The following is a 24,734-nucleotide window of genomic DNA, read 5'->3' as shown; positions in this document are numbered from 1 at the left end:
AATCTCATAAAATATAGAAATAAAATATCTCAGTAAATCAAAGCAATTGCAAGAGGGAAAGAAATATACATCACCAAAAACCGGCACTGTAACAACAAATAGACCATACCAGAACTAAGTGCCCTTAGTTTTGGCAAATAGTTTTTCTTTCCCCACATTTCCACATTTCCAATCCAGTTCAAAAGTAATGATTTTGCTCTGGGTTTTACTGCAGGTCTCCACTAAACAGCTCCACAATGACAATTCCCAAATAAACTCAGACTGGGAAAAACACCCATAAGGTACATGAAGTCGAGCACTGCTCACACTTCCTATCAGTTTCTTTGGGAGATTAATAAGGGCACAAAATGACCTGCACTGTCAACTGGCTATTGAGAGCACCAGCAAAATCCTGGCACTCCCGCTAGCAAGACACCTCCTGAAACAGACACAAGAGACAAGGCTTATGTTTTACCACAAGCTGGCTACAGTGACACAGACTTTACAACGTGATCAAATGACAAGGGTGAAGCTGGCCAGCTTTCCTCCACTGACCAAAAAACACTGGCGGCTCGGAGACACGCTTGCTGTGCATGTACAGACTGCATGGCACTCACTAGAGACAAACAGAACCGTGAAGGTTTTCCTTTTGTGTCAAGGAGAAAAAGCTGTATCAGGACATGTTTGACTGCACTTGCAGACACATCTTGCCATGTGACTATTGCGAATGCACACAGTGATGTCGATGCTGAGGCGATATATCATGGAGGCAGGGCTTTCCACTAAGACACAGACTAGCCAGCCATAATACATAAGTAGCCAGCCGGGGGGGGGGGGGGGGGGGGGGGGTACGATCTTATATACTGGTCTTAAATGTAATAATAATAATAATAATAATGTTACATTATTATTATTATTATTAGCCTAAGTGTAGAACAGGTGATGCAGGCAGCCTATATTAATTTCTCAGACATTTGCTCTATTATTATTATTATTAATATTATTATTATTATTATTATTATCAGCATCAATATCTACTCTATATATTATATTATTGTTATTACAAAATATCGCATCTTCTTTTATTCATTAGTGTAACTAAGTATGCCAGACGCTAATGCACCAATAAAAACTGTGATTTGCGCACTGAAAATAATAAATAATAGGCTATACAAGCTCACATAATATTGCATCATGAGGCGTTCTGGGCTTGTAAATATCTTATTGTCGGTGCATGACACCTTCACAGTCTGCAGTGGTGGCTACACAATTAAACACTCAGTGAACGTTTCTCCCTTAGCAACTAATGAAAATACACTCTTAGAGTCCGTTTGGTTTCATTTGTACAACCGACAGTGTTTTTTGATGCCAGCACGTGTCGCAGGTATTGCTAAATGGACGCTGGAAGAGAAGAGTGGATTACCGGTGACAAAATAAGCGTATTATGGTGAGCCCTGCTTCTTGCCTCCGACGGCCGACACACTGACTCCGCTGAGTGCGTGCGCACACCGCGTGTCGGGGCCGCGGATGAGTTTCTCTCCCTTGTGATCAATGAAGTCGGCGATGATCGGAGTAGTTTGTGATTATTATCAGTACAAGCACAGCGAATCACAATTTTAATGAGTGCGGTTCAGTTTGACATTATTGTCAGTCTGTTAGAAAAACATTTAACTTTATTAAAATCGAAAAATAATAGTCATTAAAGTAGCCGGCTGGAGTTAACTGTGTAGTCGGCTATATGGCCGGCAGCCGGCGCTTGTGGAAAGCACTGATGGAGGCCAAAATACTGCAAAGCTGTATATGATGCTGTGAGTCCTTCTGAACACAATCATTCATCCTCCAATTAAATGCTCAAGAGTAAACATTAGATCTGCATAGCTGCAGTATTTAACCTGGAAGTTGAGAATGAAAATATTTGACTGGCCAACACCGTATTTTTCCTAGATAATGTTTCATTGTGTTGTTGCAAAGGTTCCGCAATATTCAAGTTTCCTGTACATGTTTTGCTGCCAATGCAGTGGTCTTACTGAAATTAATGAGATGGAACTACAACTAACAATTATTTTCATTATCAATCAATCTGCTGATTACTTTTATAATCAACATTTTAAACGTGAAATGCCAAAAGAACACTGTCCATTACAATTTCCCAGAACACAAAGTGACATCTTCAAAATTGCTTTTTCAGTCCAACCAAACATTCTTTATTTACTATCATAAATGAAATATAAGAAGCAAAAACCAGCAAACATGAGAGGGATGCAGCTTTATGGTGCAGTGTTATTGCCGGTCTAAACATGATTTGAACACATTCCCCAAAATGCCATTCAATCAATGTCACATGCAGACTTCTGAGGACACCAAGTTATCCTGGAAAGCTGGGAGAACTCAGAAAAGTGACACACTGGCCTCATTTGTCTGAACTACAGTTTGTGTCTGAAGCCCCTAATGAGCTACAGAACGGGCTTCTTCCACCAGCCAATAGCACAATATGACCTCCGTTACAGTGAGCCAGGAACAAGAACTTGAAACTCTGCAGCACATACAGGCTTCATAAATAAGCCTTGATAAAGATCTCACACAAGTAAATCATCTGTCTGAAGGCAATTACACACTAAATAAGAAGACGGCAATGTACAAAAAGCAGCATCGACGAAAGGTGTAACAGTAGAGGGCTGTTAAAACGGACACTGGGGTGAATCACAACCTCTTTATAGCCACCAGCCTGGTTGTAAAGACAGAAAAGAGCTGAGTGGTGAAAATGCATGTACTGGTCAAAAAGGGTGCTTAGATCCTTTGTGTCAAGTATACTGCCCCACAGCATGCTGGGGGGAAAACAAAGTATGGCTGCACGTATTGGTAAGCAGGGCCCCGACTGACGGACCTCATCTCTTTGGTATTTAGGTATGCCTTTGCTTTTCATTCACATCCCAACCGCACCAGCGCAGAGGCCCATCTCCCCACAGTCCTCCCCTCCCCCTTCCTGTTGTTGCATTTCAATGTAAATGGGTGGATGAATGGCTGCAGCTGGCCCATCAAAAGGCCAGCCGCACTGAAGGGCCTTGGTGATTGAGATTCAGCCAGGCCACACCACCTCTACCCTCCCCCACCTAACAACACTTTGTCCTAACACCCTTACCCCCTGTCTCAGCTTATAGCTTATGACCAACATGAAGAGGACGGCTGGGCACAGGACGGCTTAACAAAAACTGATATAGCTGTTTGCCTCTGAGCACAACAGTAGTCAGCATGAAGCAATTTCTCAGAGTGGCAATAAATCCCCGACATATTTTATTTATCTCGGGGTGAAAAAGGTTGGTTATGGACAGGACACAAAATCTTATTCCATCTCTGCAGTGATGGGAACCAGAAAAGACAAAACCACTTTCACAAGTATTGCATTTGCCATCAAACTGACATTCCTCTTTTAAGAGACCATGTTGGAAAAGGGGGCTGATACCACAATAGGGAAAAAACCTGTCACAGCAATCGAACTTCTAAGAAACGCATTTGTTTAAGTTCTGTAACAGAATTACTGTATAAACAGCATAAAGAGAGTCCTTCGGGATGCTCCATGCTTGGAATCTTTGACAAACAAAGCTTCTGATTTCCAGTAAAACTACCTCAGTACTACTAGCACACCCAACCACCAAATTATTGCTGAATCAGCAGTAAGCGGCCTGCAGCTCTAGCCTAACCAGTTCACTGTGTTTACCTGACCTGAGGGACCACGGTTAAAATGTCCCATCATAGATCTATCCTGACAACAGTTTAGCTGATGTGTTGGGGCTTTCAGTGAAGCCAGCGGATATCTGGATAAGAGATATTTGGCCCAGGTGCTCCCCCGCCATGCACTGGTCATCGTTTACAATCAGCTGACCAACATGAGAAACAAGAATGGTGTTGAGACATGGACAAGCTCCATAAACGGATATGTGCATATGAATGCAGATTTAAAAATGTAATAAAAAGCTAAATTGTTGTCAGATAACAGCCAATGGGTTCCAAGAGTGCATTTTGGCTTGTCTTTTTATTTCCACATGGACTCTTTGTCTGCATGAAACCCAGGCCTGTTCGCCATTGGTCAATACTATAAAGACAACAAACTAGGGCCGCAATTAGTCGTAAAACTATATAAATCACTATAAGTCCAAGTCCAGTATCAAAAGAGCAATCACTAAAGGCAAAATGTGACAAAACTGCCTCATGAAGTGTTTTTTTTTTGTAAGGTCCAGAATCCGCCTGATACCAAAATCGTGTCCCCTGCCTATATATACACTGTGTTCATTTGCAGATATCTGTAGATAGAGATTTTAATAACACCAAACTAATCTACTTTACAACTATGCCAGCAAGAATTGCAACGCTAACTTCACATTAAAAGTCTTTAAAAATTCTACTCAATGAACATCCTAGCTGTAAAAAGCAAGAAGCTGCAGGTTCAATAAATGATGAGCTAGCATCAACAGAAAAATTGCATCAGAAAAGATCTTTTTCTCTCACTTGTACTCTCAAACATCTGGCTTTGAGATGTACAACACGTTCAGTTTTGTAACATTTTAGATTTAGAAAATAGTATGCCACCTTAGCATAAGATAGGCATGGACATTCTTTTTAAAAAAGGCCTTAAGGTTTAGGAGGAGAAACAGAGAAAGTAACCAGACGAGCAAGAAGCCCGTCTTGTCTTTTTCCCTGTGTGTCAGCAACAGGCTGAAAAGACCAGAACAGCCAAGCCCAGAGGGACACACCACACAGACTGTCTCTCCCATCAGCTCCCAGACCTGGCCGACTAACCTCAGAACATTTCCAACACCATGTATGGATAATACATCATCCCCTGCAGCCTCCTGCTCAGCAGCACATCCCATCAAAACACCAACTGTTGTCTCCAGATTTGCACCACCCCTAATTCATACTTGCCCAGTCTGAGGCACAAAGCCATTTTCCTAGTAGTGTTACCTACTCAGGTTCTCTCAGTGTGAAACAAATGCACAGATGTGAAGGTGCTTTTTATAGCCAATACTTTCACCTATTATTATTCTTCCTTAAGATAACCTAGTCTTATCTTGAATTTTAATGGCAGCACGTCTATGACAAATATGTTAACTAATGAAACGATTCAGAAGATTTGTTGGAATGAGGTAACAAATTTAATTGGCAATTAATATATTTACTTGAGGAGTTCACAGTTTGAGACAGTCGTGACTTGAACTTATAATGGTTGCGTCTCTCTGGGGTAATTCAAAGCGAAACTGAAATTGCAATTAAAGTGCACCCTGTAGGCCTACACAGATATCTCAGATCGTAGACCAAGACCAGGCCTCACAAATCCATATTACATCTATAGCAACTACAAAAAAAACCAAAAAAACATGTTTATGAATCTTACAATGAGAAATATTACTTCTGTCATAGGATCTTAAATACTGTAAATCAATATGCTAACTAGCTACATTCTAAAATTGTACCTGAAATTATAATTGAGCATATCAGTAAGTTTCCTTTAAAAACAAGGGCCCAAAATATTCCTTTTCCAAGCTTCGATCAGTAAGATCAAAGGCCAAGTCTGTGAAAAGCACATTTCTGGAGAAGCAGCGGCATGCCAGAATAGAAAGCCTTTCCCTTTGATGTACAAGAGACTCAGGGAAGAGAAAATATTATTGAAAGCGGTGCAGCGGTGGGCTAGGAAGTCATCACAACCTAACATGAGTTTAAAACACCATCAACCATCAGGACCTCCTAAACCCTGAAATGAGGCTCTACAGTCCCTGAGGGAAACAGCAGGATTGGGCCCCGCCATTTTGTTCCATTTCGCTTCAAGGATAGAGGAGGGGGCAAAGGACTAGGCTGAATTTCAAAGGGCTTCAGATGCCATTTGAGTATCCGCAGAGATTGTGCTGGTAGAACAGCAGCTATAAAAGATTAACACAACTCGAACAGGCAGGAAGAGAGCGGAGTGAGAGGGACACCGAGACATCAAGAGAAAAAGAAAGGCAGGGACAGACAAAGACAGGCAAGAAACAGGAGTAGCCATGCTTGTTTACCTAAAAGGACCACACTCTCAGCACGGGAGGGGGAGGGGAGTGCCTGCATGGACAGAAAGCAGGCCGAATGGGTGCTGGTGCTGGAGTTGCAGCTAAAGGCTTCTTTACCCTCTTACAACGCCAGCTGTTATTCTTCTATCTGAGACTCATGAAGGCTTCACAGCAATATTCAAGGAAGAAATTGCAAAGTACACTGCATACTATGAAAGCCACCTATTCATCTTCTTAATGTTAAATAAAATGTATTTTTAATCTCTATAATCTCAAATGTCTCACATTTAGAAACTCAAACAAGACCAACACCATTCCTGGCAACTACTTAAAATACTAACCCAGGAAATGCAGAAAAAAAACAAATGTGCTGTCTAAGAATATGAACAACTAGGTGGTTGTTATGATCTTGGCTAGTAATTTTCAAGAGTAACGTAACATAAATACAATCAGGCATTTTTTCTGGTATTTCTCAAAATAATGCCTTTGCTTTATGTTTTCACCATTGGTACACACGTAACAGCGTTTAGGTTACAAAACGGACCTTTTGGAATACTCTTTATAGGATGACAATATTCAGAATGTTCACTTTCAGTGTTTACGTCTGGATGGGCAGAAACAGACTTTTGGACATGGTGACGCAGATATCTGTTTGCAGCGTCATTGGCAAATGTGAACTTGGGAGTATAAGTTATGATGTTGGAGTATCTTAATATGTGCATTGACATACTTTATGTTTTGTGGCATTTACTTATAAAGACACACAGTCAGTGCGTTTACATGACACTCAAGAAAACCGAATTACTGCGTTAGTCTGACTATGAACGGATCTTTAAGATGCATGTATACACCTTAGTCTGACTAAAATCGGACCGGATCGGATTTCTCATAGTCGAATTACACCACGTTGATTATTCGATTGATAGTCGCATTACTCCTGCATGTATACGTTTCCAGCGGATCGGAACGGATTTTGCGTTCTGCGCAGGCGCGAGATTTTTCCCTGGGGCCGTGAGCCGGAAGTAGACGGACGGCGATGGCGGTGGCGGCGGCGGCTTTCCTCCGAAATCACCGCAATAAAGAGCGCCAGAGTGCACCTAGTTTGTGTAATTATCATGTACACCATATATGAAGTGTACAAAGATGTAGCTTCGTCTCGCTCTTCGTACGCCATCTTTCTTGAATGCCGAGGCAGCTGGTGACGTCAAGAGGTCAGCCGGAGGTGCGCCGTTAACACTAGTTGAAAGCGGTACAGCGCCACCTAGCGTACCGGGGTATGACATGCTTACGGCCAGTAATTCGATTTTCTCACTGGCATGTATACTCAGATAATTGCAGTTGTCCGATTGAGCAGCAATGTCGAACTATGGCTGTAATCTGACTAAGCTGTGCATGTAAACGCACTGACTGACTTTAATAATACAACAAACGAAAAGAGAAAAAACTGCTGCTTGCAATGTTTTGTATACAAAATAGCATTACTGACAAAGATAGTGTTAAGAGGAGCACTTTTTTCCTCCCTCTTTCATAGTGTTTTCTGTAGGCAACCACCCACAGAGTAGACAAACTGCTTCCTGTTTACAACAGCACAAGCATGCTAGGGTTGCCACGGTGACGCAATTTTCCCACCAACTCATAGGCTCACCACAACAACAGTGATACCTTTTACACCCGGCTTTTTACATGAAACGATGCCCACCATCCGTAGACCTCTGAATTAATTTACTGCTAACAGAACATTTCCTCCTGCTGCAGCTTCACAGACTAGACATTTAACTTTTATTTTGAAGGAGGCTAAACACAGGAAAGGCAATGTGTTTGGTGAGTTTAGCGCATATCGGCCATTTTCTGCATTTTTTGACAGCAGATCACTTTCAAGTACACCAGGGTGTACTTTTATATAGTCTTTGAGAGCAATGGAACAAGGTTGTTGTGTGAAGAGCTGCAGGCAACAGACTGTACACCTCTAACTTCTCAGTGAAGTAACCAACTCTTTTTTCCTCAGTAATGTTATCAAGTTCTCAGTTAGTATTGGGTTTAAATATTACAGAAATATTACCCAATAGGTGCTTTAGTTAATCGCTTTGACAACAAATTCTCCACCATCATTTTGCCTGTCAACTTTCCTTACTCTTATTATGTGATAAGTGGAATGTGACTGATGCTGCACATAGCCACACTTTCCGTTAACTGTTGTAGCACCATGCTGAGGGTGGTGAGATCATTTCTAAAATGCTGCTATAAAGAATTTCACCAAGAACATGAAGCTCAGTGTTACCAAATCTGACAGTGATGGATTCAAAACATTTGCTGGATGGTGTAGTAAATTTCATAGGCAGATAAATGTCCATTTAAGAGAACACAGTAAACCATGCAGCTGTAAACTTGCTATGCAGCGTCATATTCTGAAGCTTTATGCCTACTCTGCTAATGCTGCAGTGCTCTCTCTGCATCTGCTTTTTAAAAACCCTGCCCTCTCTTGTATATTATCCTTGATATGCTCTTCATGTTTTGATGACATTTCTACTTTCACTTAGGTTTGACGGTATTATATCTTGTCATATCAATACTTGTGCACAAGTGGGTTACTCAGTGATACTGAGAGCTTATCGATGATCATCAGGTTGACGTCAGCAAATGCTTCTGTCAAGCTACCAAAAAACAGCAATAACAACAATCTTGTTGTGTTTCAACCACAATGCAAGACCCAGTTGAGTTTGTCTTCACTCTGCTTTAGAAAAAAAAACAAAAAACAAGACAGGTCACCTAAGATTCAGGCAACTAAAATCCATTCCTTAAGATCAAGGAGGAGAAGCGGTGCAGTCAGGCATGTTTACGACAACACTTTGTTTACAGCACCGTCACAGTGGGCTGATGTGCAAGCAACCCAGAGGCTGACTGACTGTGGCGTGGTCCACACTGGTCAGCAAATTTCCCGTATCTGGGTAATACGGCCATTAATGGAATATGAAGAGTTGTGAGACACAAGCACACAGCCACAGCAGTATAAGGGTAGAAACATAGAAACATTAGCTGACTATCTTTAACACAAAACGTGTAACCCCAAGCTACAATCACATCTCATGACCTTTCTCAACTCCATTTCCTGTTGAATGCAGAGGGCAAGGCCTAATTCTCTGGTACTACTACTATACTATAGGAACAGGGGTCAAATCTAGCCATCACTAATGGGAAGCAGATGGGACATGCAGTTCAAAAGTGTCAAGTAAAATGGTACTTATCCTCACGACACGGTATAGTTTGACTAGGGATGTACCAAATATTTTGAGACTTTGAAAGCTTCATTTATAACACTGACATATGAATTCCAAATTAAACATTGGAATTCTGCACAGCATTTCCCTTTTCTCTGTATCTATAAATTCTGTTTAAAATCAGAATTTATGCTCAGTTGCACATAAAGAGATGGCTACACTAACATTTTTTTGTATCATACCATTTATAGAATTGTAGATTTCAGTGATGGTTGCCTAGGATTGTTTTGTATTTGTTGACGTTTAGCATTTCAAAAACAACATTTTCACTGCGACCAAAAGCAGCATTAAACAGGACCATATAACCAAGTCAACAAAAAAAAAACAATTTCCATCAATACGTCATAATGTACATGCCACTGATGTGAAGACATGTGTAAGAAATGTGAAGAAATGTGTTATTTGGTTAAGTTGTGTTCATTTGAAAACACTGATTTCAAGGAAAATGAAAAGCTGTAGGACACGTAAAAAAAAAAATCACTTTGCCATTATTTTGACCTACATGAACACCTCAATAAGCCTGCATTATTGTAACTAGAAAGAATGAATGTGCTGCATTAACTTAAAAACATCAGTATCACATTAAGTCATGCCTCATTAAGAGGAACACACAACTATAGGTCCTCACTAATATCTTGGATTGCTTACTTTAATAAACAAAATAGAATTTAACACTAATAAAGAATTGGATTCCAAAACAAAACAATGCAAATATAGACACACAAGTTCCCACTGCCTAAAAGGCACGTGAAAAGTAAGTGTACAGCATGTAATGTTAAAAAGAAAACTTTCAATTAATTGACAGACTGATTCCAGTTGATATGTTGAAGAGAAACCGCAGCGTCAGAGATTCTCTTTCTGTATCTGGGCTGTCTTACTTTCACAATGTAAACACATCAGTGATGCATTGTAATGTACTTGAAATACTACGTGTAAGGAATTCTGCAAAAATGCCTAGTGTCCATCTAAATCCCACGCATCTTGATCTGCATATGTAACTGAATAGTGCATGTGATACCATTTGAATTGAGGCTTTAATTATAGTGCAGAGAAATAGGACCTACGCAAGCTCAAGGGACAGAGATATGCATCACTGCCTCTGCAGTGTAGTCAACATGAACGCCCCAACAAGCTAAAACACTCTCAGTATCTTGGTGGAAAACACCACCAGCGGCACTGCAGTGTTTTCCTCAGCACTGGTACTGCACCAAAGCGGAGAGCTTCTCCTCAATATTCCATTTCCTTTACAGCCCATCTCAAGTCCTACCATGTATACCATCTTCCCTCAAGTACATGTTATTCAACACAGAAAACACAGGCACGCCATTGAACTAACTTAAGTGATTACGACAGTTATCTATCCATACCGCCCACTGTTAGTCATCCAACTGTACACAGACACTTCAAAGCACGGATCTTTGAATATTCCCACAAAACACACTCACATTTTCTTCATGTGTTTGAGTTATGACAATCTAATTCATTATTTGCCTTATTGCCAGTCTTGTAGCACATCTGTTGTGGTTATGTGCTGGAACAGACCAGCACATGGACAAGACATAGTGCTTCATGACAGGAATTCATGATGCTGTGCACACTTAAGCGGAAATGCAGATAGACTATTCTGACACTATCCAAGTACACTTTATTGCTTTGGATAAACAAAAATGGGTCAACAATTGGATGTGATGATTGCACTCCCGTGGGAAAAGTAATGATATTTTGTGTCTGGGATATTGGAAGTGCCCATTAGAGCTTATCCCGAGTATGCTCGAAAACTTAGTGTAGATTGACACTGCAAGTTAATTCCCCTTTACTTCTAGGAAAAAACCTTCGATGATATTGCCCGGGATCTGAATCTGTTGTTATGCATGTGCGTATACGTGCATGTACGATAGCAGTGTATGCAACACTAGTTGCTTCCTCGATACATTTAATTGCAATTATAAAACATAAACACATCGTCAGTTGCAATCCAATCACACATGGGCATTGATGTACCATAGCTGAATTTGATTTGTTTGAACAACTTGTGAAATCTGATGTTACCTCTATGCGTAATGCACGAAATGAATGCCTTTTTGAAGCATTTATCAGCATTTTGACAAATCCAGCTTAGCATAAAAAGGCTGCGTTCAAGAAGTAGAACGGCGAGCTAAAGATCAGCATTTCCATTGACTACAAATTACATAACCATGAAGCATACATAAGGCATAGTCATGCTTAGAAATAATTAGTAAATTAAGATATTGCAAGTCAAACTGAGTTAGCCACGGGGGCAGCAACAGTCAGTTTGTTGTTATTAACGCATTAGCTATGCAAGACGAGTGAAAATGCGACTTACCTCTGTCTGAATTTCCACAAAGTCAAATAATTATAAGAATCTGTAATGATTAGTCTACGCCGCGATGTTTTCGGCCGATGCTGGATGATCCCATTTGTTGTCGTTGGTTTACTATAGTCTGGTCCGGAGACATCCGCATAAACTCGCGACGACCATCGCAGCTCAAAAGCAGCTCACTAGAATCGAGGCTAGCGCTAGCTTGTTAAAACCGTGCACACCAGCAAACAGAGGTCCCAAAGAAAAAAACAATAAAATATCCACGAATACTCGTTTACAGCGTAGCTATTTGATCTTCACCACAGACTACAAACCTTCAACACTCCATTTGTACAACGGTAGGCTTGCTTGGGTGAATCTAAACCATCAAAAGATCATATTTTGTTTCGGTTTAATCCTCTCCGCCAACCCATTCGAGCGGTTTTCGAGCGGCCTTTGACTTCAGTGTGTGTGGACGCTCGGGACGGAAACGCTTCGGGAATGAAACGACCGTCCTGATTGGCGCTGGAGCAGTGGGCGGATACAGTTTCTGCACAGGATGAAACAGACGCCATTTTGGGTCTATACAGCATCCCGCTCTCCCTTCACAACAAATACAAGCTGAGCGCCAACGTGGCTGACCGAGGTTCACAGTTTCAAACTCAAGCGACCGCACTCCATTATGTAGTTGGAGACCAAGAAAAGGAAATGGAGTACAGACGTCGAGTGCACTCGTTTTCTACATTTCTGGACTTTGTTTATTACATTTGTTGAAACATGAAACGCTATTTAGTCTGACTCGTTGTTAAATATTTTAGTTTCTTCACGTGCTATCTCAAATGCAAACGTGCGTTTGTACTCTGTGCAAATACAATACATATGTTTTAAGCATTTTGCAAAGCTGCTACTAAGGCATTCACACAAACAACGTACTAAATGTAAATACGCGTTTAATCTCCTCTCATAAACGTACAATCACTTGTTTCAGTGGGTTATTTGCGATATATAATGGTCTACTGAACGTATAAGTTCTGTTTGCGGCGCATGGGTCAGACCTCAGACACTGGTTTTCGGTCAGACGAGGCGGAGTTTGCAAGAAAACGGAGTGTGCCGGTGAACAAACTTGACGCACCCATGGTCAAACTGAAACGCGAAAGGATGTAAGGAAGCCTCTCATTGGTTCAAATAAAACCTCTCGACTCTGATTGGTGAACTGAATATGTCACTCAAACTGACCCGTACACGTCACTTATTATGACATTGCTTTGATTATTTACAACAGCGACAAGGATATGAGGGGCAGCAACCGGCATGATCACCAGCCTATTACTGCAATTACTACAGACTCCTCTAGCTGATTCATTGACTGACGGTCCTTCTAGTAAAGAGGAGGAAGTCATCATTAAAAGTACTTCCCTGTGGTGGTTATTTGGAAAGAAAACCAACAAATAGCTGGCCCTGCATCGCACACAGTTGCCTGTGTGATGCCTCTTGCAAGTTATGAGTCTCCGAACTCACAGCAAGATCTGTGTATGCATTTATTTTGCTAAATCTAACCGGACCCAGGTCTACTGGACCCAGAGTCGACCAACAGCGCACTCTGCTGGAGCATTCTTACAATGTCAGCACACTTTTAGTTATTAGGTTTTAGTCCATATATGCCTAATATTCTCAAAAATCACTTTAGAAGATGAAACATTATTTTCTTTATTATCTAGTAAGAATGTCTTTTTTTAAGCTGTACTTTTCTGCTTATTTTTCAACAGCTTTCTACAATAGCTTGGCAATATGGCCTTAAAGTGTTAAGCTTAAGGTTGTATCACCATACACACCGATATCACAATATTTTTTAAATCTTCGACTGGGTGACAGAATCAAATATCACAATATTGATACTGCAGCAATATTTTACGGATGACTATTGGTACTTTCAAAAAATATGAACACAATGAGATTTCTTTGGAAAATAATCAAGGGTTATGTGGATATAATGACTAAGTGGGCAAAGGCAAGTATTAGAAGTAGAACAGTCTGATTAATTCAGAAAATTACATCACTGTACTGTAATACAGCCTTTAAAACCCCAAGTTATCAATTTTGTCACAATATATACATTTTCTAACTTTAATATGACATATAGTCTTGTCAATCACGATAACAATATCATATTAATGTATTACCGAGCCCTAAAACAGGGCAATTGTGATATTTTATCTAGTGTTTGGAAAAATAACGTCTATATAATGTTATGTATTTCTAACATTTTTGTACTGTCCTACTGATGTGCAGATTAGGGGTAGAGATCAGCCCTAGCCGATTCAATTAAAACATTTTCTACTTTGGCTCCAATGCAGCAGCCTCTCACACAATGTCTCTCCCACTACATTATCTGATTGCTAACACAACATTTGCACTATATCATGTAAATATGTATATACATCTATTCTATTCTATTTCTTCCCTTTTTGATTATATTGTTTATTTTTGCTATTGGTTTTTGTTCTGTAATATTCTGTTGCTGCTGGGACAAACACATTTCCCCATCTGCGGGACATTAAAGGATTTCTGATTCTGATTCTAATTATCTGATTGCTAACACTTCACAATGAATAACCTTCAAACATTGAATTATCAGAATCTGCAAAGTAACTAGTAATAAATAACTGGTGACTGGCCACCAGCAAGACCGGAAAAGTCAGAGTACTCAAGTAAAGTACCTGAAAATTGTACACAGGTTTATTGCATCCATGAAACTGCCACTTGGCACAAGGAGCTGAAAAAACTGATCACATTACTGTGTCCCCAAATGTAGTACTACTACATCTGGGGACACACACGCACTGTGATCAGTTTCATGATCAATTTAACTTTTCTGTAAACCTTTAATGTAACAATAAATAAGCGTTCAGAAGCAGTAATAATAATCTATTAAATCTACGTTACAGTTTACTGTAAAACTGACTGATTATTATGTGAGACTGCGGACTGCAGGACTTATACGTAATACTGCGTAAACTTTGCGCAAACCCCCGCGCAGCCAGTAGCTCCTCGAAGAGCACGGCGCAAGGTTGAAGTTCAAAGTTCGGGACAAAGATGTTTTGAAAGTCTTCGAGATGTGTTAAGCTGCACTGCTCTATCTTCAGCACATATTTATTCCAGCCTCAACTCCAATGCTAATCAGACAATGAGGATAAAATCACATTTAGACCAAATGCGTATCTCTTTTTTGGCTTAATTTTCTGTGAGCAGGAACTCCGGAAGTGGATAGTTGCCGTGTTGATGTCGAGGCAGCATCTTTGCCAGGTTGCACAGTTGAATAACATAGCAAGTTAGCTAGCTAGCGCTGAGCGGAGGTAGAGGTAAACAGGCGTGTCATAACACTTAATTTCAGCTTAATAGCAAACCGATAGCTATGGCATTGCAATTTTGTAGTTAACGTACTCATTATAAGTGACAATATGTCAGCTATGTTGTTGCAGCATCATGCTGCCCTCTGTAGAAAACACAGTAGAGCTTTGTTGTGGACACTGTCCAGACGAAACTCTCATTTATTAGCAAACAAGTCGACATCCAGCAGCAGTGTTAATAATGTGCTGTCCAGATGGGATAGTGTCACAGAGATGCTTCTGTCGAAGTCAGTGCGGACCCTTACAAGCCAGCCACAGAAAGTCATTCAGGTAAGACAAGAAAAATAAAACAATCTATCAGTAAACGAGAAAGGTTTGGATTGTGTCCTTTTCCGGTGGTGATACATGTTAGTGGTGTAAGTAACTTACATGATGTGAGTACTTTTTACTTTGTTGAAGAAAATAACGACGAGATTTTGATTCAGAGCTGTTGGCACCTTTTTATAACAAGGACAGGACAACCCCCTGCATCCACATCGGTTGTTAACGCCTGTGGATGTGTTTCTATGTCTGTAGCCAAGATGATTTCAACAGATTTACGTCTGATATTTAGCTAGATCCTTCTTTTCTTCTCATACACGATTGTAAATAGGGCGGGACAGTTACATCATGGCCAAGTGAAATATCCATATCATATCTTGATAAACTGTGTGACAAAAAAGCATGATAATGAAGTACTGTAGTGCTCCAAAGATTTCCTGGCCAACAAATCTCATTCTACAGATGGAAGAAAACATGTTTGTTTGGGGTTGACCTCAACAAATGTCACATCTGCATGATTTAAATTGTTTATTTTTGTTCCACTGAAAATGAAAATCATGATACAAAACTGTGAATTATTTTGCAGTCTTAATATCTGTCAAAACAATCAAATCAAATCAATGTTATATATATTGCCCAAAATCACAATCACATTTCATCAGTGGGCTTTAAAATATGTACAGTGAACAACACCTGCTGTCCTTAGACTCTCGATTCAAGTGAGGAAGAGCTTTCCATATTGAGAGAGAAAAAAAATTAAAATCCTGTAAAAGGGGAAAAAAAGATGGAGGAAACCTCAGGCAGAGCCACGTACCGACTAGGGCTGTAGCGATACACTAATCTCACGATACGATACAATACATGATATTCAGCTCACGATATGATATATATATCACGATATTCAGCCAACGATACGATTCGATACACTTACATCATTTTCTAAAAAAAGATTTTAAAAGGGACAGTGTGATTTTGGTGACATCTTGTGAGTGAATACGACAATACAACCATTGAATTAATTGTAGGGCTGGGTATCACCAGGTACCTCGCGATACAATACCATCACAATATTTTGCCCTTGATAACGATAATATCACGACACAGCGATTCTGCGATAATCGACATATTGCAAGAAATTTCATCCAAGATACATCACGATATCTGTGTCTCTGAAGAAATTCAGAATTTATTGACTGCACTGAATCCATTTCACAGTAATTACAAAACATTGTCAATCAATTTCACATGAATGACAGCCAAGTAAACAAAGAGTATATTGCCAAGTGTCTCTTCTTAACACACACACTGACTACAACTATCATTAAATATCTATATGTGTGGGTTTCAGAGCTACTTAAACCATTTTTTTTTTTTTTTATTTGGTTGTATACCTATGTTTGAATAAAGATAAAGCTGTCCTCCGAAGAGGGGTGGTGGTGGTGGGCCAAATTTTTTTTTTCATTTTCATTAATTATTTATTTATTTTTTTTACATTTTTAGATATCGATATTTGGCACCAGTGTATCGATAACGTACCTCAAGACGAAATATTGCGATATATCGTAGTATCGATATTTTGGCACCCCCCTAGTACGGACAGACGTGCAATAGATGGTGCATGTGCAGTACTGAACAGCAAGATCACAGTTTACAAATTTCACAGAATATCTGTCAGTAATATAAGTAAATTCTATAGAATATTTGTGAAGAGTGTGGATCCAGGAGGAGGACTGAGCAGGCTGAGCCATCACCAAGTGGGTTCCACTCCACCATGGTGTCCTGGAAAAGAATAGGCCACACAAGATAATTAGCAAAAAGACCCATCAGAATGTGAAAAGATTGTTTTTTCCATAACCTGCAGCCCTAGTTGTAAATGCATTGTATTGTAGGGATGTATATCATTGCATTTTTGCCAATATCCGATATGTTGATATTTTGCAACTTGTTCACCCTGATGCCTTTTCTTGATATATATTCTCAAATGATGGTACTGTGATGAAATAGTCATATGCATGTGCAAACAACAGCAAATGTTTTCACTTGCTGTCTGTCATCATTTCTTTCTTTTATGATGTTGTCCCAATGTTCTTGTTTTAGAGTCTTCTCCACAGACCTTTGAGTCCGGCCATGGTCGGAATCAGCAAAGAGTTAATCAGGAACAGCCTGTTGAGGAACCCTGTCGGTGTGGCAAATCTATTAGGTAAACACCCAGTTTTAGTCTGATTATATACATACTAATACTTATGATTTTATTTATAGCTACTGATGGGGAAAACACTTTGTTTCAGGGGCAACAAACTTCTTCAGTACATCTCAATCTAAACAAGAGAAAAATAAAGGTAATGGACCAAAGGGAAAAACTCCAGAGGAAGATGAAGGTAAGTGATGAACTGCTTTAGCTGCCTGACACCTAATTGTTCACTGCTCTTTCTCTGCTCCCTTTTATTATACTCGTGTCCCATAATCTTCTTCACCTTTCAGATGAGAAGAAGCGTCGAGAGCAGAATGACCAGATGTCCCGGGAGCGCGTGCGGACCCTCATCATTATAGCAGTCGTCATGTCTGTGTTGAACTTAATTAATAGCAGCGGCGGTAACATCTCCTGGAATGACTTTGTCAATGAGATGTTGGCCAAGGGAGAGGTGTCACGTGTGCAGGTCATTCCCGAGAGTGACATTGTAGAAATCAACCTTCATCCTGGAGCGGTCATCTTCGGAAGGCCTGTATGTTGTGCCGGATTTAATGAAACACATTATTAGCATTGTTTTTCTGTATTTTTACAGCAGATCTTCTTACTTATTTCTCACCTTTTTTGTTTTTTGTTTTTTTGCAGAGGCTTGCGCTCACGTACAGAATGCAGGTCGCCAACATTGACAAATTTGAGGAGAAGCTGAGAGCTGCTGAAGAAGAGCTGAATATTGACGGCAAGGACAGAATACCGGTTTCTTACAAACGCACTGGATTCTTCGGGAAGTAAGAACAACCTTTCTTAGAGCAGACTTTAAATCCAAAGAAACCCAGCCTGCAAATGTTTAATGAGCAATTGGAAGGAATGCAATCTCCATCCAGAGTAATTATCAATTAACTTGTCAGCTGTCTTATTCATTTCATTAGTAACAACCAATGGGTCTCATCATTATGTGCTGTAACTATAATCCCCTAATGGTCTCTTGTGGGAACGTTAAACACTGGAGAAATTAGCAAACAATTCTGTATTTTAAATGTCTTAAACTTTGATGTTCATCCACTTTGAAGTAAAAAAAAGTGTTTAAGACTCAATGAAATGTTTTTCCATGTGTTCACTCTGCAGTGCCATCTACGCTCTGGGAATGGCTGCTATTGGCGTGGCCATTCTCTGGTATGTCTTTCGACTCGCAGGCATGGGTGGCAGAGAGGGCGGCTTCAGTGCTTTCGTGAGTAATCCAAACACATGCAGATTGGCACATGTACATTTAAGGTGATTAATATTTTCCAGTGATTTCACCATCGTATGAACTGCATATTACTTTACAGAATCAACTGAAGATGGCCAAGTTCACTGTCGTGGACGGCAAGTCGGGTAAAGGTGTGAGTTTCAAAGATGTAGCAGGCATGCATGAGGCGAAGATGGAAGTAAAGGAATTTGTTGACTACCTCAAGGTAAGAGACCAGCATCAAAATATGTGGGTATTGTATAATACTTTAGCCATGGTTCTTCTAGTTAAGGCTTTACCACAATATCAGTTTTATAAACTGAAGTACTTTGTGTCATTCTCACATGAGTAAAACCTTTAATTGATGGTGTCTGGTGTCAGAGTCCAGAACGATACCTCCAGCTGGGAGCCAAAGTTCCCAAGGGTGCATTGCTGCTCGGGCCTCCAGGCTGTGGGAAGACCCTGCTGGCTAAGGCTGTAGCCACTGAGGCCCAGGTGCCTTTTCTGGCTATGGCTGGCTCTGAGTTTGTGGAGGTCATTGGAGGTAGGTAAAGATAGCACTGCAATATTCGGTATGAGAGTAAATAATGTTGGTTATAGTGATTTTGTGATAGACTGAATGTCTCTTCCCTTGTTTCAGTGCAGGAATTTTCTATAATTTATTGATAAAATCATACTTTTCTTGTTGTATACTTCATAACAAATGATAGTTGATGTTGAATGAATTCTGTCGCACAAGTTATTGCTAAAAGAAATAACTATATTGGATTCTAGGCTTCACTGCTCGGCTTAAGATATTGTGTCAAAATATGACTTTGATAAAAGTGAGCAGAAGTTTTAAAGTATCTGACATCAAATGTACTTAAGTATCAAAAGTACATGCAAAAGTAAATTATACATATATTTACATGTATGTTTATACTGTATCCTTTGATAGACTCATCATTGTATCCAGTATTCAGCTATCTTCTGATTATCAGAATCAATCATATAAAAATGCACCATTTTGACTCTAGCTACCGTGAAGATTACATGCTGCATTAAAGTTACCACATAATGTAGTGGTCCAAAAATGCAAAAAAATGGAAATACACAAATAAGGTACAAGTAGCTCACAATTACAGTACAAGGTACAGTGCTTGAGTAAGTGTACTTATTTACACCCCAACACGAATACTGTCTTTCTCCTCAGTTAAAATGTGACTAATATTGTGTTTGTGTTAAGGCTTGGGTGCTGCGAGAGTCAGAAGTCTGTTCAAAGAGGCTCGAGGCCGAGCACCCTGCATCGTCTACATTGACGAGATCGATGCTGTGGGAAAGAAGCGCTCCAACAACATGTCAGGCTTCTCCAACACCGAAGAGGAGCAAACCCTCAACCAGCTGCTGGTGGAGATGGATGGTGAGTAAAACATCTCGGTTGTTACCAGAGGATGACTTTTCGGACAGAATAATACATCCCTGCATTTGTCTTCTTCTTCTTTTGCAGGAATGGGAACCACGGACCATGTCATCGTCCTTGCTTCCACGAACAGAGCTGATATCTTGGACAATGCTCTAATGAGACCGGGCAGACTGGACAGGCACATCTTTATAGATCTGCCCACACTGCAGGTAGTCCTGAGCTCTCACAGTTACCACTGACCTTAACTGAACAGTGACATCGTTACTAATGAATCCTAGACCCTCTCCTATGATCATTCAATATGTATCATCGTGTCTCACAGCCCTGCTACAGTATTAAGCTCTTCCATCATATATTCTCAAGCAAACAAACTTTATAATATCAGGACAACTAAACCAGTTTGTCACTTGAATCTTCTTCATCTCATTTTTGCCGTCATCTCTCAGGAGAGGAAGGAGATCTTCGAGCAGCATCTGAAGATCTTGAAGCTGACCCAACCAGCTAATTCCTACTCTCTGCGTCTGGCTGAGCTCACACCAGGCTTCAGCGGTATATATACATACTCTAATATTTTGTCCTCATGTGAAACAAAACCTGCATAAATTAACATCAGCTCCTGGTCAACAAATATCTGTCATTCTTCTATATGTTGATCATGTGATCTTGTTGCCAACTCACTTTGTCTCTGCAGGTGCGGACATTGCTAACATTTGCAACGAGGCTGCCCTGCATGCTGCCAGAGAGGGGTACAAGTCCATCGATACCTTTAACTTTGAGTATGCAGTGGAGAGAGTGATAGCAGGTACGACGATTCAAACAAACAGTAGCCTTGTCTGGGAAAATGAAAATCTGTGTTTGTGTTAGTTACCACTCTAACGGAATCTGATACATTTGTGTGTGTGTGTGTGTGTCCTCAGGAAGTGTAAAGAAGAGTAAGATCCTGTCTAAAGAGGAGCAGAGGGTGGTCGCCTTCCATGAGTCTGGACACGCCTTGGTGGGATGGCTGCTTGAGCACACAGAGGCCGTCATGAAGGTAACGCGCTGCTCCTCGATGTAGTGAGGGCTTCCCATTTGAAATGTAAGACACGTCCTGTCTGTTTTATAATGTCTGTATAAGTCTGTCATATTTCGCCATGATCAGATTCTTCCTATAAAACAAAGTTTTGGCACTTTCCAAAGTGTGGCTGAATCGAGGCTCATATTGGAGTGTAGAGATTAGGAGAACATTTCCATTAAAACCTTCTCCGACACCGTATTTAAAGAAAAAATTTAAGAGCAGCCATCAGGACCAGTCTTCTTCTAGAGCTTTATATGCAACACCTTTTCATTTAGTCATTTCAAGGTTGAGCATTAGTACCCTGCATCTTTTTTTTTTTCAAATTCACACATCTGACTATGTGTCAAAATGACACTGACCGGGACATCAGACTAGGTGTTAGATGTTTAGCACTCAATTAACATGTAGATTGTTACTTGATTGGGTGCAAGTTGGACTGCCATCAACCTCAGCCTCCGTACATTTATGAGAGAGCAACCACTGAGGTCAAAAGTCTCTTTCTGCTGATCACAGTCAGTCCAGGAAGACTTGATAAGATGACTAAAACAAAACCCATTTCATGCACACTGAAAGACAATTAAGAAAATGTGGATGAAAAAATCCCAAAACAAACCTTTTTGAAAACCTTTGAATTCATGCGTTGTGTTTTTCAGGTGTCTATTGCCCCGCGGACTAACGCAGCCCTGGGATTTGCCCAGATCCTACCTCGTGACCAGTACCTGTTCACCAAGGAGCAGCTGTTTGAGCGGATGTGTATGGCACTGGGAGGAAGAACTGCCGAAGCCATCACCTTCAACAAAGTTACAACAGGTTCATTCCAATCAGCATCACTCACTTATCCTGCTGATTGCTTTCAGATAATTTCCTCAGAGACACCTCCTCAATCTCATTCTTATCAAAATATGATATATATACAATGTTTACTACATTGAATTTTGCATAAAAACTCACAACTCATTCAACAACACGGTCAGCTAGACCATAAATTTAAAAAAAAAAGAGAGATATGTGCGAGGTGTTTGTAAAATCAAGTTGACCCGAATGCTTCACTAAAAGTAATCTACCTAAAACTTTTCTCTCTTTTCTGACAATTTACTTGACAGTCATAGCTTATACCAACCCTCATCCTTGAAGGCATACTAGGGCTGGTTAAAATCAAGATTTTAAGATAAGACTTGGATTAATGCTCTTATCTCATGTCTGCAAATGAACCAAAACACGGGAATGAGTTGGATCACTCTTCCTTTAGCAAAACATAGCCTTCATATGTCCTCTGCAATTTTCTTTTTCTCTCTATGGCCACCCCAGGGCTCCATAGTTTTCTGTACTGAACTCTAATGAACGTTCATCTCTGAATAGGATCATCCTAATACAGCTACTCCCTTATACTGTGTAGTATAACTCAGGGTTAATCATCGTCATTCTGTGTCCCCAGGAGCTCAAGATGATTTACGTAAAGTGACACGTGTGGCATACTCCATGGTGAAGCAATATGGTATGTGTGACGGCGTCGGCCAGGTCTCGTTCCCGGAGACGGAGGAGCAAGGTGCCGTTGGACGTCGTCCTTTCAGCCAGGGTCTACAGCAGCAGATGGACCACGTGGGTTCTAAAATTGAATGAGTTCTCTGTTAGCCCTCAGTAGCAACTGTAAATGTTGACATAATGAGTTTTGGTTATCACTTTAAAGTATCAATTTTGTTTTAGATTTTGCCATAATGTTTTTTGAAGGTTTTCCGAAATAGATTTTCTTATAATCTGTTTTAATGTTGACCAAAACACATTGAATGTTGTTGCGTGTCATCATAATGTATGGATGTGACGGTAAATGTTGTCCTTTCAGGAGGCTAAGTTGCTGATAGCCCGTGCTTACAGGCACACAGAGAAGCTGCTTCTGGACAACAAAGATAAGCTGACACTGGTCAGTTGTTCCCTTCTCTGATCAGAAATTCTGTGCAGCTCTTCTGTATTACATTTGGTTTAGTTTTAAACCATTCCGGGTCTGTCTTTCCAGTTGGCCAATGCACTGCTAGAGCGTGAGGTGGTGAACTATGACGACATTGAAGCCCTGCTGGGTCCACCCCCTCATGGGCCCAAGAAGATGATCGCCCCACAGAGCTGGGTGGAGGCTGAGAGGGACAAACAAGACACGGGAGAAGATGAACCTCAGCCACCTCCCCGCAAAAACAGAGAGGACGAAGTAGATCCGCAGCTTGCCTGATCCTAAAATGTATGTCTCGGAATAATTTTCCACCAGCTGCATTTGGTGGGGGCCATGAGGGGCTGGGTGAGTTTTCTTGGCCTGGCATAGATTTGGCACTTTGAAACTTTATATGCCCACACATAGAATTTTGCCAAGTTTCTTTAAAATCTGCAATCCAGAGTTTTTGTGCAAACATAATTTCTAATGAGCTCTGGCCTAAACAAACCAGTGCAACCTGGAGAATGGTTTGGGGAGGAATTCCATCAATTGACTCATGTGCTTGCTGCACAGCCATGTTATTATGTAAATGAAAATAATAGAAACAATTCTGTTTAGATGTGCAATATGTAAGAATTTTATCTGAAAACACTTGAAGTTAATGATATCTATGTATTGTGTTGAAGAGATATCTACTGAAGTTGGCATGACAACCAGTCCAAAGCTCCCATGTTAGCGGCGGCAGCACCAACACTCCCCTGGTCCTCCAAGCTTACATTCTGGACCATTAGCTGCATGGCTAACTGAGCTAACTAGTCAATGGCATTTACATTTCACAGCGATTAGCAGTTATCCAGGTGATATGCTTCCTCCTGTCTGTTTTGAGGATGAATTTGATAGATGGCCAATTCTTACATATTGCACCTTTTTTAAGGATGGTGTTTCTAAGTAGCCCAAAGTACAGATGGTATAGAAAAGCCCTTTAATCAACACTTATATTATGCAAAATCAACATTATATGCTCTGTCTTAAGCATACTGTAGCATATATAGGTGTGGATTCAAGTACTGCTTCTGAGTGTTTATGTTATTTCACTTCTGCAAATGACAGAGCAAGGGAGCAGCTAGCAGCTAGCCATTTGAAACTTGAATCATTCTATTGACTTTAAGGGTGACTGTTTGTACATACACCAAATGTATTTGCATTTATTCAGGTGACGTGCATCTGTACAAACATATTAAGGTCCACATTATTGTGTTTGGTATTCAAGTGAGCTGCGGTGAAGACTTAAAACAAACTGTAGTGAGTTGCTGTGGATAATTACACATTAAAATGTGTACCTGTGAGGAAACAGCATTTTATTTGTTTGAGGCTGTTTCATGTTGATGATAAACGGCTGATATAACTCATACATATTGATAGCAGAGTTGGTGTATTCTTTGAAAAAAGTCTTTGTATTATCGGCTGTGAATACATTTGATTGCCACAAGTGAATGTGAAGTCCCAAAGGATTAAGTTGCTAATATTAAAATAAAGTTTTATTTAAATATTACTTGATGCTGTTTGTGCAGCCTTTGTGTATGTCTGAATTCTGAGTAAACAGTGAAGCTGGTGAATCATCTGATAATGAACAATACACACGCTAAATAAAAGATTTACATTTATTC

General features: G+C 40.2%; 2 protein-coding genes across 3 annotated transcripts in view; one reads left to right on the top strand and one right to left on the bottom strand.

Annotated features, from left to right (window-relative positions):
- Positions 1–12,093, bottom strand: part of ankrd11 (ankyrin repeat domain 11) — a 114,483-nt gene extending 102,390 nt beyond the window's left edge. For both annotated transcript variants that reach the window (XM_030414673.1, XM_030414674.1), the window contains exon 1: positions 11,634–12,093. The gene's annotated coding sequence lies outside the window, so the exon portion shown is untranslated. The remainder of the gene's footprint in view (positions 1–11,633) is intronic.
- Positions 12,094–14,688: 2,595 nt separating this feature from the next.
- spg7 (SPG7 matrix AAA peptidase subunit, paraplegin) lies at positions 14,689–24,619 on the top strand. Its single transcript, XM_030414761.1, has 17 exons — positions 14,689–15,286; positions 17,375–17,477; positions 17,566–17,655; positions 17,759–18,000; positions 18,111–18,250; positions 18,588–18,690; positions 18,791–18,916; positions 19,072–19,234; positions 19,916–20,089; positions 20,177–20,301; positions 20,539–20,641; positions 20,784–20,894; positions 21,010–21,125; positions 21,803–21,959; positions 22,585–22,748; positions 22,990–23,067; positions 23,161–24,619. Exons 1-17 carry the CDS (start codon positions 15,068–15,070, stop codon positions 23,365–23,367), a joined length of 2,421 nt encoding a protein of 806 aa, XP_030270621.1. The 5' UTR covers positions 14,689–15,067; the 3' UTR covers positions 23,368–24,619.
- The last annotated feature ends 115 nt before the right edge of the window (positions 24,620–24,734 follow it).

Source organism: Sparus aurata, chromosome 4 (genome assembly GCF_900880675.1).
Source record: "Sparus aurata chromosome 4, fSpaAur1.1, whole genome shotgun sequence".
NCBI classification, from domain to species: Eukaryota; Metazoa; Chordata; class Actinopteri; order Spariformes; family Sparidae; genus Sparus; species Sparus aurata.
The sequence above is the reverse complement of the archived record's forward strand: the minus strand, read 5'-3'. Positions and strand labels throughout refer to the sequence as shown.